This window comes from Diplotaxodon limnothrissa, linkage group LG6 (assembly GCF_057381915.1).
Source record: "Diplotaxodon limnothrissa isolate DT_005_m linkage group LG6, D_limnothrissa_male_GT1.1, whole genome shotgun sequence".
NCBI lineage: Eukaryota > Metazoa > Chordata > Actinopteri > Cichliformes > Cichlidae > Diplotaxodon > Diplotaxodon limnothrissa.
Genome location: NC_140601.1, coordinates 20,003,182 through 20,019,852, shown reverse-complemented (window position 1 = coordinate 20,019,852; position 16,671 = coordinate 20,003,182). Strand labels below are relative to the sequence as shown.

The window sequence follows — 16,671 nt, the reverse complement described above, 5'->3', positions numbered from 1 at the left end:
AGGCCTTTAAGCCGACAACAGCTGCCTTCTGCTTCAGATCTTCTGGCACATGTGGAGTCTGGACTTGGACGAAGAGGTGGCGTCTTTCCACACCTTGCAGGAGAGGCCCTTGGCACAGTCACAGCGCTGGAAGAGTTCCAAGCCGTGAGTGCCTTTCTTCCTCTGCTTGGTGCACACTTCTCCCTGCCTCAGCACCGGTTTGCAGATTTTTGTCCAGAAATGGCGGGCGCAGCAGTAGCCGTCCGAGCAATCGGAAGAACGCAAGCATGGGTCACCCTCGTGACCTAGAGGAAGAAAGCAATAAAAATATATGACCAGTGATAAACCGACAAACAATAAAATGCTAACTTTGCATTAAACTGGCATATTTGTACTTGGAAAAACATAAACCAAAAAAAAAGCATGTTCACATATTAATGTTTAATACTGTTTTTAAATTGCAGGTCAACAGCGAAAAGCAGCCATGTTTTGCTAATTAAACAAAAGATATCAACAGCTGACTGATTCTATATAATAATAATTTCCATATGTCTAAATATGCTTTTTTTTAAACGCTCTTTCATAGGCTGTCCTAATTTTTTCACATGACTCTGTATATATCTAACACACTTGCCTGACTGAATCTTTATAAATCAACAATCACTAGAATTGAAACACTTTTACTTGCAGGCCTGTGACACAGCTTACCAGAAGCCGCATTATCATCCAATCCAGTCATCCTGTTTCCCTGACAAACCCCACTTTGCTGACTAGTTATTCCATTATTCCATCAGTGTGATGGACTGCTAAGTCAGACTGTTTTCCACTGGTTTAACATCACTGAGTTTCTGGGTTGAGTTTATTCAAGTGGCAACCTGCACCAGCCTATTATAATGTAATAATGTGTAAGGAGAGCGGGTGAGTCAAGTACAAGTAAAACCAAATGGCCTCATTTATGGCAGATTTAAGTAGTGCTCTTATTTCCACGATCATTTTAGCATTGGAGCCTTGAGGGCGTATTTATAGTGTAGTAATTTAAGTGTCTTATTAAACAGATTACTATATTGATAGTCCATTACTTGGCTTAAATCAGGTGACATGACTGCTAAGAACAGGTCTCTGTGAGTTATTTGCCTTAATTATGCCAAAGTTGCATTTTGTGGATAAAACTGGTGTATCATGGAAGGTGTCCTATCAATGAGACTGTTTGTATGGATTTAAGTAAGTGCAGAAACAGCAAAGGCATTGTGTTTTTTCTTTCCTTCTGGGATCTCCACGCTTAGATTGAGACACAGACATGGGCAGAGGGGAAATGAGGGGCATATTTTGGTGCACTGCAATACCCATGAGTACTTTACGGGTTTCTTAAAGTTGACAAGAAAACAATTCAGCCAGACCAGGATAGGAAAGGGACAGAGCAAATCTAACATTAGAGGGAAAGTAATGATGATAAAAGATAATGTCTTGATATCACTCGGTTCATACTGGACATGCTTTGCTGTCAGATCTCACCTTTTAGAGAATGCTTGGCCTGTCCCTTTCCATTCTTCCCACCCTTCCAGCCGTGGTCTTTGGAGGAGAGCTTGATATGTTCATCTAATGGTGAGATGTGAGGCGAGATCACGCTCTCAGAGATGGGGACACAAATGACTGTAAAAACAGGAGAAACATATATAGTTAACGAAAACGCCAATGCTGCTTAGTTTTTCAGGAAAACATGGCACAGACTGTTAAAGCTGAGCACATTAGCCTCTGTGAAAGGTCTCTTAAATGGATGCTTTCAGTGCATAATGCAAAGAACTCCTATATGTGTTAGTGAGCTATGTTGATTTTAAACAAAGAGCAGTTTCAGCGCAGCCTCTGCACACATTCACGCTATTCACACTAAAACATGTGACCACTGATTCTTAACCTCTGGGCCTCAATTGAATACAGTTCAGCTATAGTTCAGGGTTCTGTCTGAAAGCATGTGTTCAACATTATTTAAATAGATTGGCTCTATAACTAAGACCCGCTTTTTCAAGAACATTTGAATAAAACCAGAAATCGAATTTTCACGATAGTGCCCTGCAGTCATAACGTAATTGAAACTGAAATGCGCTACAATCATGCACGTGTGTGTGTGTGTGTGTGTGTGTGTGTGTGTGTGTGTGTGTGTGTGTGTGTGTGTGTGTGTGTGTGTGTGTGTGTGTGTGTGTGTGTGTGTATTCGTACAGTTACTGCAGCGGTTGCCAGGGCAGCACATAGCATCTCGATGACAGCGCTTCTTCCTCCTGCGACAGGTGAGGCAACGAGAAGGAGCCTGTTGAGGGCTGTGGCAGTAGCTGCCCACGCTGCACTCCTTGTCATTGCTGCAAGGGTACACCTGGATAGAGAGAGAAGATGTTATGTCCAAATATCTGTCTACCCAGTTTATGAAAGAACCTGTTATGTTGCGTGACTTCCTGGCAGCAGAATTTTGAATGATTGCCGTGGACAGCCCGATCTAAAAACCATGCCTCACATAACTTCCATTGGTGAGGCGACGTGTTTAATTGAAATGCTCCCTGGTGCAGTTTGAGCTATGCTGATGCCAGTTCAGTTGCAGGTTAAATACCCACTTACTTCAGTTATGTTAAAAGCACATTAAAAGTGCTCGCAAGTTCTTAAAACACATTTTATGAAAAAATAAACAGAAAATGCTGCCTTTTGTTATTTGACTTTGATGTATTTGCCTAAGTGACATCAAGCAATATAAAGCACATGCACATATGGCTGCAGTGTAAACACAATTCCCTTAATTGCATCTGCAGGGTCGTTATTTTCTTCTTTAGAAAGGCGCACATCAGGCCAGAGTCAGAGAGTACCCATTGGGCATGCGGTTCCCTTGGCAACACTGATCCTGTCAGCATCCGAACTCATGTTATACCTCTTTTTACTGGGCCACTGGAACATCTTGAGATGGTAAACTAATCTGTTATCTCCACCCTTTATTTTTAATTTAACATGGCATATATTTTCTTGTAAAGATTTTGTGTCTCCCACATGTCATCACCCTCTGAATGTCTACAGAGTGCTGTGGTGCACATGGCATCACTGTTTAAAAGCGTTAAAGCTGATAGTTTTTTGCTCAAAGTATTGCGATACCTTTCCTATACCTTTCCAAAAGTCACGGCTGCAGCAAGCTAAAACAGTCAAGCCAAATGAATTTCACGTTACATCCAGGGGTCTTTGCAGAGACCCCTGATAACAAGAACACCTGATCCACCCCTGCAAAGGTGGTAGGTCTGTTCTTTCTAATCTGCAGCTGGGTCTTCAATTACTTTGCAAAATTATTGATTTAAGCTGTTCAACAAAGTTTCGTTTGGACCAAATACAGGACCTAGGAAAGAGCGAACTGAAGCCCAGGAGTTGTGTTTATTCGCTGTGTTACAGCTTCTTGCTAATGTACATGCCAGTGTCTGGTTGGTAGGTAAGCCTCTTGCATATTTTCCACCCTCTCATGAGCTAATCAGCAGCATTTCCCATTGCTAGTCACCTCAGAGTTGAGATTAGTTTAACATGTCACCCACCCACTTTGTGTCGCTTATTTCTCTGGTTCCTCCAGTTGTTAATTCAACTTTCTGAATAAAGAATTCTAGCTGGATTTTGATTGAAATACAGCAAATTCATATTTCTGAAAAGTAAGTTTAAAAACATGTGTTATTGTTTTGCAAGCCGAAGCTAAATTCCGCTCACTTTCTTTGTAATTACTGGGTGGCCCAAAAGACCCAAAACCTTAGCAAATTAACCCAAGAGTATCCAAGTAAATGGCTAGATACCAGTGGGGGTATGTGGTCAAACATATTGTTCAGTTTGTTGTTTGTAGATTGTTTGTTTTGGGTGAAATTACTACAGGCTGCGGTCCTTCTATACCAAGTTTAAGGGGAAAATATGCTGTAGGGATTAACTCGTCTATTACTGAATGTTTCTTTTTTTTTATTTTTCCGTGGGCAAACAATACAGCTATTAAAATGACCAAACCAAGGCAAACCACTTCAGTTTCTCTCAGTATTCCCTAACTGTTCACAGGCTTAATGGGGCTACATTTCGGTAGCCAATCACGCTCCTTTACAGTTCATTTGCCTTTGTTTTTGCTTTAGCATTTCTTGTTTTTACACCAAAAGCCTGAGAAATATTATGTAGCCAAGTACACAAGAGCTTTTACGTCTTTTCCCTAATGAAGGGACCACACAAAGAAGGCATAAAACTAACTATCCGTAGCAGTGAGAAGTGCAATTAAACCCAAGCTCAGTCTTCTGATAACAAGCGTGTACACCGACATGAGACTCTCTTTATTGGAACCACTGTCTTGATATAATTCCATACACATGCAAGTCCCATTGTCATTAGACTTGGAGCAGGAGCAAAGGAGTTTGGTGCAAATTGTAACACAAATCAAAGAACTTTGCTGACAAATGGAATAATGTCACGAATTTGAGCCGAACTCATCAACGCAGGGGGACATTTTAAACAGCTGCAGGAAAGGCTCACATCCACATCTGAGGGGACGCGCGCACACACACACACACACACACACACACACACACACACACACACACACACACACACACACACACACACACACACGAAAAAGAAAGTTCAGGTCACTGTGTTTCTGCACATCATTCTTTTATTTCCAACCATTCGGTTTAATTTGGAGGATAAGCTAAGATATGAAGTGGACCACATATTTGCACAACAGAACACCTATTCACGCATAACACCAAAGCTAAGATCAAATGGAATCTACTATTAATCACGTTCGCTGAAGACTGACATAAGCACACGATGTTTTGGTGGCGCTCCGCTGCCAACACAACATCCACATTTCCCTGGCACTGCATTGACAGATTTGATTTATTTGGTTTACCACTGACAAACATGGAAGAGTCAACATGTGAGTGAACATAAAAGAGGTTTAAATCAGAGTAAAATCATTACAGCCGCAGTAAATATAACAAACTCCTTTTGGGGGTATGAAGGTCAGTACAGAGAGGTCTACCATCCCCAAAAGAGCGGGCGCCGTTCCAGACGTCGATGTACACCACATGTTTAAATCAGCTATCGACAATATCAATATTTCAGCACATTAAAAGTTGTTACTCATGTGCTTTAGCTTCAGAAAGTGAACAAGATTAGACTTGCTGGAGGTTTGCCATGCTGACTTTCTCAGACTGGAAACACATGGATGCAATGATGTAGCCGTAGAAAAATGAGCTGAAATTTTCAGCTGAACGCTCATCTATCATTATGACAGATTCCCATAATGCAAATGATTAACATTGCTGATGAAAGCAACAAATCCTTGGTGCTTTATGGATTCCCAAAATTTCTTAATTACTACAAGGTTAAGAACTGCTGTCAGGATGTGGAGAGGTCATATTTGTGCGTAAGCAGGAGGAAACGCTGAAAATTTCACCTCATCGATTGTTAAGATACGAACCCGCCCTGTCAGCACTTCTGAAGCTCATTAATAAACACAGTATGGACTTTTCCCAGCTCCCAGTCTTTGTACTAAGCCGAACTAATAACCTCCTGGCTTCACCTCTCTATTTAACGCACATTAAGTCGGCATTGATTCCTCAAAACAAACAACCCCAAACTGTTCCTCCCAGGTTTTTACAAACTACTGCTGTTATAATGAGAAATAAACTTTCCCGCTCAGCTGTGGAGTTCAGTTTCTCTGCTAGCTCCTCTTTTAAAGAAATACGGACATTGCCGTGGACTCTCAAGAAAAGAATTTGCTGGAAATGTGGACTGAACAGAAGTTCAAGTTTTCTTTTTCTCTCCTGACAAGAAAAAAATTCTGGTTATCTAAAGAAGACAAATGGATCCAGACGTGCAGCAGTACTTCATACTACCTGCATTCAAACCTATCTGTCTTTCTGAGCTAGCAGGTTTGCATCGATCACAGTACACGGGGCACTGTGGGAATGGGGCTCACCTCTTCCATCATGTCTCAAACTGCAAGACAATCCTTTGAAACCCAATGATACGAGGCCGGCCCCCTAAATCACAGCTGATAAACTTGCCTTATCTTGTCATGTTTTAAAACGCCTCTTTTGCAACATCTGAGGGACAGGGTTTCATTTTGGGATGCATCTTATTAATCTCAAATCGCTTTTTTCCCCCTGTTGCTCCCTTATTTTTCCTTAGACAGCCTAGCAACATAAAAGAAGAGCCTTGGATCCTGCATAGGAAGTGGGTTGAGCACTCTGTACTGTGCAGCCTCTCATGGTATGCTGGTGAGACGATAAAGGAAGAGACAGACGGAGGGCAATAAGGGAAGCCCCCGGCCCTGTCTCGTGTTGCTCTCGTGCTGGTAAAGCTCTACGGCTTTGAAGAGGAACCTTAAATGTGCGGGAGCAACAATCTCCAAGGGATTTACTGCAGGATATACAGGGCTTTGAACCCTCTCTGCCAGTCTTTGGATCCCCTATTTACCTCTCTACAGTCATTCCAAAGTGCTGATATAATTCAACGGAAGAGCCCGGTAATGCATAAAAAAAAATAACACCAAGAATGTCTCCTCTCCTCTATGTCTAGAACCTAGGCAGAACCAAGAACCAGTATGAACGCTGGAAAGCAGCAGTGGAACAACATAACAGAAGGGTAATTTAAGCCCTTAGACTCCAGCTCTTTATGATCAACTGACAAAAAAGCAAAAAAAAAACCCTCAAAGGTAATGTGAGAGAATAACAGACAAGAGGTTGGATGGGCCAACAAAATAATGGGCCAACATCAGCTGACAGGTTTGTTTGTTTTTTGTTTTTTGTTTGTTTTTGTTTTTTTTAATAAAATTGCTACAATTGTTCCCCCAGACTTGTGTTTTTATTCTTGTGATCTGGACGATGAAGCTCAAACTTGCCAAAAACTGTATATTAGAAAAAAAGAAGTGAATTGAATTCTTCATCTACTTTGAACATTTTCTAAGATCAGATCAGATAGCACATGAGGGCATGGAGAAATGATGTATTTTATTGCTTCATTTGGAGCACTTGTAAACCTCACTGCTGAATGGAACGGTGATATTGACCTCCAATGCAAACACTAATAAAACATAAGGCAGAACTGCAGTCTGCTGCAAATGGCAAAGATCACCTTTATGAACCATGACATTAGTGAAGTCTCTCTTTTTCATGTAACTATTGACTATAACATCCCTCTGCCACCCAAATCATTTTTAGCATCTTTTACAGTTTTTAAACACACTAAGTTAAAGAAATTAGCGTTATTTCCTTCCACTTATTTTGCCTGGAACAAAAAAAAAAAGTTGCAACAAAGCTAAAGCACTGTCTTAGGCATCCGCCCTCTTTGCTTTTTGTGCTCCTTCAGAGCTCCAGCTCATAACCTGAGGCAGTGAATGGTGTTAATGAGTGGCAGCGGCCTTAAAGAGTCAAACAAACGATGTCACTGAATAAACAAACTTCATTTGCCCTGAAAGCACAGACGGCCGCTATCAGATAACATAGGGAAGACTGCACACAAGTCACTCATACAAACCATGTCCTCAGACACAACTCGGCCTCTTTCATCACTCAAAACACATGTGTTTATAACCATATCCCTTTGAGCAGTAGGATCCAGAGTCTCTAAAAACTAGGCCTTCCTTAAGTTAAGTATACATTCTGAGTTGATCTTAGTCATTGCACCCATAGCAAGGCTCACAGTCACTGTACGCGAGCGGTGTCTTCAAAGGCTATCGGGGGAAAGCGAAAAAGTGCTCGATAGTAATCTGGGAGGTATGCTGCTTTAAAAGGTGTAATCTTGTGAAATAAGAGGTGCACAGGGTCTCTTCTCTCATTAACAAGTCGAGTTACAGTTAAGGTGGTCTCCACACAAGAACCCTAATGGTTCCGGCTCAAGGGCCTCATGGTACCCGAGGGACCCACATGCTGGAAAACGTGCAGAACTGAAGACTAAAACACACATAAGCAGTCACATCTTTTCTCTCTTTCTCAGCTCATTAGGATTCTTGAACAATCATTTTTGGCTCGGGGAGAAAGGCTACATTTTAATAGAGAGAGTCTCAGGAGATTGCTTGTTAAAAGTAAACCCTCTGGTGAATTCAATAAAGCAACTAGTTAAGGCCGACTGACCGGCTGCCGTTTTACAGGCACGTTATGCACGAATGCCGCCAGAGTGTTGGTTCCCTTGTGGGTTCAGAGGTTACAGTGGTGCGCGCTGCCTGCCCGTGCTATCCATTTCTGTTGGTTCCCTTCCAAGAAGCCCAGAGTGCCACCCACGAACACTGGCTGTCAAGGTCTTGGAGGTTTTGGCTTTGTCGGTTTTACTCCAGTCAGGCTGACGTGTAAGGGACGAGACAAAAGGAAAACACTCAGCTGTTTGCCCCGTCTGTACACGCAGGAATTCCTAACGCCTTTCCTGGTTTGTGCGTGATTAATGTCACCCTTATCATCAACCTTTGTCAGCAGCTACAGGAAATCAAAGCACATTACGTTATCAAATGCTTCCTTTAACCCAAAAGCTTTGACCAACATTTCTTATATCCATCATCTGATGGGTACAAAACTAAATTACACCCTGGTTTCCTGCTACAGCCACTCATTGTATTCCAGTAATCTTCTACAAAGTGATGTAAAACCAACGTTTGGGGAGATTCCTGGTAATTTTCAGAATAATTGTTAACCTTGAGTGAGTTTCAGATCCCCAAACAGCTGTATTAAACTATGTAAAAGTGAACTGAAGTACTAAAGAAAAACTGCATTTTAAAATAAAAATGGATACAGTGGTAAATTGTTCAGATTGTCTTTCACATAACTTTCACAAACACTAATTTGCTAACTATCCTCACCAGTTGTGGCAAACTCAGCAGTATTACAATGCATTCATAACACAACAGCGCCAAAGTCTCCTCCTAAAACTGACGCCAAAAGAAAACTTGAGCCGACACATGCCCTTTTCCCCAATCTTCACCCGAGTGCTAAACTGACATATGAAAGTAGAGAGGCACCTCAAAGATGGAAATATAGGATGCCAAAAGCCTCAATAATGGAGATTTTGTGTGTGTGTGTGTGTGTGTGTGTGTGTGTGTGTGTGTGTGTGTGTGTGTGTGTGTGTGTGTGTGTGTGTGTGTGTGTGTGTAATTGTGCAAGCTAAGGTACAGATATTGCAGATTTACCCCAAAAAACTTGCAAAAACTGCATCCTGTTGTTCTCTTCTAAATTAATTGTGCAGGACATTTTTACTGAAACACAAACAAGACTTTGATTTATTACACTATATAATACAGCTATTTACAGATAGCTACTGCATGATGAGAGGCAGAAGGACAGTGCAGCTCACTCACTATCGTCGAGCCACAAGTCTTCGCCAAGGCCGAGCTGCGGCTGTTTCTTTACCACTCTGGAAAACCTCATAAATGATATTAGCCATCCTGGTTTGGACCCACCACACCATGACATTATACTTTTGTAACAGTGTGGTGGTTTCTGCACACACATATTGTTTTCCCTCGGTCCAATCTTCCAAACCATTGCAAAGGCATGAAAGTAAACAGGCGCTCAAAATTGTGGTCTGGCACTGCAGCTTTTCCATAATTCTTCTGTATCAGCTCGATGCCTCCTTTTTCAAAACTAAGCATTTCACTGATATGCAAGACGATCAAAAAAAGGCAAGGTGTACAGGCCAAATGCAAACGAAGCAGGTGAGACCACTGGGGGGAGGGGTGTCCTGGAGATGTGGCAGTGCCATCTACTGCTCGCACACTATCTGCTATGCTTATTTTATACATACACGCCTGCCTTCCAAGCTGATTTAAACATCCACCTCTCAGGAATTATTATTTGTTGGATTGTGAATTTTCCTGGCCAATCCACAGGTTTAGATGTTCACAGTTTTTTTAAATCTCATATTTGCTCTCACAAGCACTCTCTACAGAAATGCGGCACTTTGTTGAAACAGTGGGGATCGATACCCCTTTGAATGGGTATAAAGTGGTTGGTAAGAGTGGCCCCACAGAATCTCATAATCCCAGCAAGCGCCTGGACCGCTTTAATGACACGCGGATCCAGACAGAAAATTACCCCAAGTGTTAACTTTTTCTCACTTTTCTGACGGCATTAATGATTTACTGTGGAAGTGTGCTGCACCCGACTGTGGCGTCAGGTTTGAAAGGCAATTAGGATTTATGAGGGGTCCAATCCTCCCAATTTCCAATAACGATCCACACATGACGCAGCTTTCTGAAGGTGTATATTACTATTTTACCCTTTAATTGTGCAAAGGAAAATGTTTCCCACTCAGCAATCATAAATTGGAAAAGGGGAACTCGTGGAAGAAAAGTTTTTGCTATTACGATTGTTTTTGTTGCATTTCATAAACTGTCTTCTTAGTAATACAGGGCAAAAAGTGCTCTGACATCTCCGCTGATATTTTCTCAGACAGTGAAATAACTTAAGTTACCTGGATGTTGTGTTTCTTGGTGACTGTTGCAGATCGGTTGGTTGCCGGTGTCGGTATTTCTTCCAACTGACCGGGTTTGATGGAATTCGCCTTCGGGCGCGCCTCTGATACCTGGGATGTCCCAGTCCTGAGCGCAGTGACGAGAAACACTACAACACAATATCTATTCCAAGCAGAGACGACCATCCTCAAAAAATACTGAAATATATGGAAAAAGGAAAAAAATAATTTAGTAGAAAAGAAAAGAAAAATAAGTTTCTCAATGAGACGTGTGCGCCCTGGCAGTGTCCATGCGTCACGCTTGTCAGACTGCAGTACACACAGTGGTGATGATGATGATGATGATGATGCCAAGTTTCTGGTCCTGAAAAGGTCAAATAATTTAAAGGACTGCCATTGAAGATTCTTTTAAAAGCAACGACACAAACAAACACGGGGAGCCAGGTGCACGAGTAAAAAAAATTATTTTTTTTGTATGAACCTAAACTGTTAAAATGCCGATGCTCTGAGGGTCAGACAGAAACTTGACAAGAGGTCTCCACTGTGCCTCAGTCTGGCTGCGAGTGAGCGCTTAGTCCTGTAGCCGGCTGTTTTATGATCTCGGATACTTTCTTTTTATAGGATTCTAATGAGTTTGCTTCCTCCGCCCCTATTCACAACTGACAAAGAATGAAACTGATCTGTGCGCTGCGCTGCTGCTCTCGCATTGTCGTCTGGACACCGGCACCAGGAGCTCCGTTGGGAAAAAGCTATAAAATTATACACTGTGTATTTTAACTGAGCACTTAACCCTTTTTTACTGCGATCACGCAAAGGAAACGGGAAGGGAAAAAGTCACTTTGGCGAGTCCAAAAAAGAAGGAGAAAAAGGCTTTCTTTTGGAAGTGAGGTGGAACGCTTTACTTTAAAAAGAGAATTAATTTATCTGTCTGGGGGAAAAAATTGCACCTGTGCTTAAAATTTAAAAACTACCCCGCCTAATGTTAAAGAGAGAGAAAAAAAAGCAGTTTAGGGTTAACCAGCATTCCGGAATAACGTAGAATTTAAAAATAAAATCTGATAACTATTGTTTTCTCCCTGGGAAAGACATCCCTCATGATGCAAGGGATGACGACGGTGATAAGGTTACTGATGCAAGAATTATAGAGGCTCCTTTGTTGTTACGAGTCTTGCATGGGGATAAATTATATTCATGTTGGTTAGATAATGTATTTCTTGGTACAATGGCTTCTTTCAGTTTTAGGCAGGTAGAGCAGACGTGAATAATTCACTCAGGGAGTGATTCATTGTAGTGATTTCGGTGATGTATTGCTCTTATTGTGCGCACTTTACATGCATAAAATAATGTGATGTGCTTGGTCATGATCATTGATTATAGCGTTAAACATGATAACTTTCCGATGTGAACCACGTGCATGTAAATCAAACACAAAATTAAAAGAAGAAAAAAATAGCTGCCAGCAATCAAAATCATTTGCACACAATAGCTCACCTAATACTACTTTAGTCTTCACACAAGCTGGAAGCTTCTATTGAAGGCTGGAAGCCTGGCTGGGCAGGGATGAAACCAGAATACTGGTAAAGGCTTCTGACCTCAAAAGCGATCCATCACAGCCTCCAATTCAAAGTGTCAAGTTCTTTTGTCAGAGACAATGGGCGACCAACTGAACTGGGGAGTGGGAGGAAGTATTGGACTTGTCTGATGTAACTGTAGATGCGGAGGTGATACTATTTTAGCCTCTGTTGTCACCTGAGCGTGCACTGATTTACCAGACAGATGCTTTTACCAGAAACACATCTGAAAAGACCTCAATCCATTTTCAGACAAGTTTAATGTGGGAAACAAGGTTTGGATAATTAATTGGAGTAAGTCTGCATAACATAAACTTGCACTGAGTTAAATAGTTCTGTCACAGGGAAGTTTTTTTGTCCTTTGTGGGATAAATGGAAGATTATGTTCTTATGTTCAAATAACCATTGCAAGAAAGAAAGAGAGAAAGAAAGAACGGAAGGAAGGAAAAAAATACACAGAGCAAAAACTTTGATTTATTCCACAAACACTGGGTGGTGCCCAGCTGGACTTTGTCTGGCTTCGTTATTCCTGATGAAACAGCTGAAAAAGTCCCGAAAGAGACGGCAAAATGGGCTGACAGTGAATCAGAGGACCAGAGCAAAGAGAGATGGGTTTGGTTGGTCTGTGGCATTTCAGACACAGTCATCAGTTTAATACATGCAAACAGGAAAGAGAGGACACTTCAAATGATAGTCTACAGAAGCGTCAGAGGGGAGGAACACGGCGTTTTGATGCACTAGTGCTGATAAGTGTGGAAACATCTGCAGAAACCACAGCAGATTAAACGTGACGGTATCCTGCTGGAGGGAAGGTGATGTGAAGACTGCGGGCAGCAAAGCTTCTGGTCCATGACGGTGTGAGCATATTGCATGTTAGTGGATGTCACTGATAAGTGTAAGAAAAAAAAAGATATTAAAAAAATAATAATATTTGAGTTGGGATTCACAGAGGGGGGGGGGGGGGGGGGAAGAGCAGGCTAAAGAACCTGGGCCAAAATCTGTGATTGCTGTCTTGGCTCTTTTAGTAGGAAATAGTTTCCCGTGGGATTATCTTATGTTCTGACACGCTATCATCACCCGAGCCTCCACACGGTAACTGTCACGGCTGGTAAGGCGAGCCGTGTGGTGTGGAGGAAGCAGGACCCAAGATGCAGGCAGTGGATGAAATACTGGTGAGGTTTATTTACAAAGGTGTAGTGGCAAGCAAGCAGTGGAGCATGACAAATAACTGAAGACACCTAAACTGGGAGAACTAAAAATAACAGACCTGGGAGCATACGACAAAGGGGAGGAAAAGCAGAGAGACGCAGACGAGGAACAGGACACTGTGGCACACAGGGTAACGCAGACTGACACGAAGTAACACAGACGAACCGGCAACAGGCAGGAGAACACACAGGGCTAAAATACACACACCAGTAATCAGGGGATGCGAGACAGGAGGGCAACACAGCTGGGAGAAATCTGGGCTGACGGGACAGGGGAAACGTAAACTGATCACACTCACATATGACACGGACCTTCACAATAAAACAGGAAACTCAGATACATGGAACCAGACAAGACATTGAACTAAACAGACAGATTCACAAACAGATGGGGAGACACCATAGACAGACAGATACAGACGCAGACTCAAAGGCAGACCAAATATAACACACAGAACTCAAACAATAATAATCATCATCATAAACTGGAAAATGATAACTAAAAGCGCTGGGTCACCGACCCAGGACCATGACAGTACCCCCCCCTCAAGGGCTGGCACCAGACAGCCCAGCAGAAACGGAAGAAAAAAAAAAAAAAAAAAAAAAACGGACCAAAACAAAACAGAAAACAACCCGACCAGGGCGGGCGGAGGGGGCCCAGGACGGAGGGACAGAGTCCAAAAAGGCCCAGATGGTCAAGTTCAGGAAGCCGACCATGCGAATGGCAACGGGGCAGGTCCGGATGCCAGCCACGCAGTAGGCAGTGGCGTGGAAACAGTTCTGGGGGCCGACCGTGCGGACGGCAACAGCGGCATGGAAACAGTTCTGGGGGCCGACCGTGCGGACGGCAACAGCGGCATGGAAACAGTTCTGGGGGCCGACCGTGCGGACGGCAACAGCGGCATGGAAACAGTTCTGGGGGCCGACCGTGCGGACGGCAACAGCGGCGTGGAAACAGGTCCGGAGGCCGGCCACGTGGAAGGCAGTGGCGGCGTTCAGGAGGGCGTCCACGGTGGCGGAGATGCCCAACAGGCGGCCAGGCAGATGACCGACGATGTGGAGGTGGTAGTAGGGGACCTGAAGGCTGCGTGGCCCCTGCAGCCCCAGGTGAAGCGGAGGCTGGACCGGAAACTGAAGCGGAGGCTGGACCGGAAACTGAAGCGGAGGCTGGACCGGAAACTGAAGCGGAGGCTGGACCGGACGCTGAAGCGGAGGCTGGACCGGACGCTGATGCGGAGGCTGGACCGGACGCTGATGCGGAGGCTGGACCGGACGCTGATGCGGAGGCTGGACCGGACGCTGATGCGGAGGCTGGACCGGACGATGATGCGGAGGCTGGACCAGACGATGATGCAGAGGCTGGACCAGACGATGATGCAGAGGCTGGACCAGACGATGATGCAGAGGCTGGACCAGACGATGATGCAGAGGCTGGACCAGACGATGATGCAGAGGCTGGACCAGACGATGATGCAGAGGCTGGACCAGACGATGATGCAGAGGCTGGACCAGACGGTGAAGCAGCTGATGAGGATGCAGAGGCTGGACCAGGCAAAGCAGCTGATGAGGATGCTGAAGCTGGACCAGGCAAAGCAGCTGATGAGGATGCTGAAGCTGGACCAGGCAAAGCAGCTGATGAGGATGCTGAAGCTGGACCAGGCAAAGCAGCTGATGAGGATGCTGAAGCTGGACCAGGCAAAGCAGCTGATGAGGATGCTGAAGCTGGACCAGGCAAAGCAGCTGATGAGGATGCTGAAGCTGGACCAGGCAAAGCAGCTGATGAGGATGCTGAAGCTGGACCAGGCAAAGCAGCTGATGAGGATGCTGAAGCTGGACCAGGCAAAGCAGCTGATGAGGATGCTGAAGCTGGACCAGGCAAAGCAGCTGATGAGGATGCTGAAGCTGGACCAGGCAATGCTGATGCTGGACCAGGCGATGCTGATGCTGAAGCGGAGGCCGGACCAGACGAGACTGAGGTGGAGGCTGGACCAGGCGAGGATGACGGCAGCGGGACGGCTGCAAAACCTGACGGCAGCGATGCTGCAGGAGGTGATGTGGAGATGTGCTGGCTGGGTCCTCCAGGACCGTCAGCTAACGCGGCGTGGTGCTGGGTGGGCTCCTCGGGCCCTCCAGCAGACAGCACTTGAGGCTGGCTGGGTTCTCCTAAACCCCCAGCAGAAGACACTTGAGGCTGGACGGGCTCCTCGGGCCCTCCAGCTGACGAGGCGGGAGGCTGGACGGGCTCTTCGGGCCCTCCAGCTGACGAGGCGGGAGGCTGGACGGGCTCTTCGGGCCCTCCAGCTGACGAGGCGGGAGGCTGGACGGGCTCTTCGGGCCCTCCAGCGAGAACAGTCTCAGGACCAGTGGGCACAGGGGCCCCTGGAACACACGGGACAAAACCAGCAGGCGCACGGGCCTCTGGCAGGCAGGCAACAGAACCAGCAGGCACACGGGCCTCTGGCAGGAACGCAACAGGACCAGCAGGCACACGGGCCTCTGGCAGGAACGCAACAGGACCAGCAGGCACACGGGCCTCTGGCAGGGACAGAACAGGACCAGCAGGCACACGGGCCTCTGGCAGGGACAGAACAGGACCAGCAGGCACACGGGCCTCTGGCAGGGACAGAACAGGACCAGCAGGCACACGGGCCTCTGGCAGGGACAGAACAGGACCAGCAGGCACACGGGCCTCTGGCAGGGACAGAACAGGACCAGCAGGCACACGGGCCTCTGGCAGGAACGCAACAGGACCAGCAGGCACACGGGCCTCTGGCAGGGACAGAACAGGACCAGCAGGCACACGGGCCTCTGGCAGGGACAGAACAGGACCAGCAGGCACACGGGCCTCTGGCAGGGACAGAACAGGACCAGCAGGCACACGGGCCTCTGGCAGGGACAGAACAGGACCAGCAGGCACACGGGCCTCTGGCAAACACATAGCGGCCTGCAGCTGCGCAGAGCATTGACCCTGCTCAGGCAGCGACAGCTCCGTACAGTCCTCAGCTGGGTTCCTAGCCTCCAGGGGTCCAGAGTGGGCTAAGGGCTGAAACCCAGCCTCTGGGGAGGCCCTGGAGTGCATCACAGTCTCAGAACTGGTCAGCTGTTGAGGGATGATCACGTTATTAACTGGTTTGTCTCTCTGCTTACAATGGACGGATGAAAAACAATTCCCTTCGGATAGCATAGATTCAGGTTGTTGTACTGGAGGAGCTGGTGACACAGGACGCAGGGCTAGCGGCTGCTGAACAGGAGGCTGAACTGATGATAGGGCTAATGATTCCTCTGCCAACTGAGCTATAGACTGGGTTATGGATTGTAGCATAGTTTGTAGTAAGTCTGGCTGCGACTGTAACTGAGCTATGGGTAGTGAGGCTGAATGTGGTGGAGGTGGCGACTGGGCTTTAGGCCGGGTGGCTAACTGAAGAAACACAGCCCCAGAATTAACAGTCCCAAAGTCTGGTGAAACA

The 16,671-nt window shown here is 45.5% G+C and overlaps 1 protein-coding gene across 1 annotated transcript; it reads right to left on the bottom strand.

The window, feature by feature from the left end:
- Positions 1 to 33: 33 nt before the first annotated feature.
- Positions 34 to 10,611, bottom strand: dkk2 (dickkopf WNT signaling pathway inhibitor 2). Its single transcript, XM_085355850.1, has 4 exons — positions 10,426 to 10,611; positions 2,194 to 2,344; positions 1,492 to 1,629; positions 34 to 284 (listed from the first exon to the last, which is right to left on the bottom strand). The coding sequence occupies exons 1-4, from the start codon at positions 10,609 to 10,611 to the stop codon at positions 34 to 36; spliced, it is 726 nt and encodes a 241-aa protein (XP_085211976.1).
- Between the last annotated feature and the right edge of the window lie 6,060 nt (positions 10,612 to 16,671).

Excerpts from the sequence above, each read along its gene's own strand:
- dkk2 (XM_085355850.1), bottom strand. The coding sequence starts at position 10,611 with ATGGTCGTCTCTGCTTGGAATAGATATTGTGTTGTAGTGTTTCTCGTC. Across the intron at positions 2,345-10,425 it reads CCAAGAAACACAACATCCAG|GTGTACCCTTGCAGCAATGA; the intron begins GTAACTTAAGTT and ends CTCTCTATCCAG. Across the intron at positions 285-1,491 it reads GGCCAAGCATTCTCTAAAAG|GTCACGAGGGTGACCCATGC; the intron begins GTGAGATCTGAC and ends TTCTTCCTCTAG.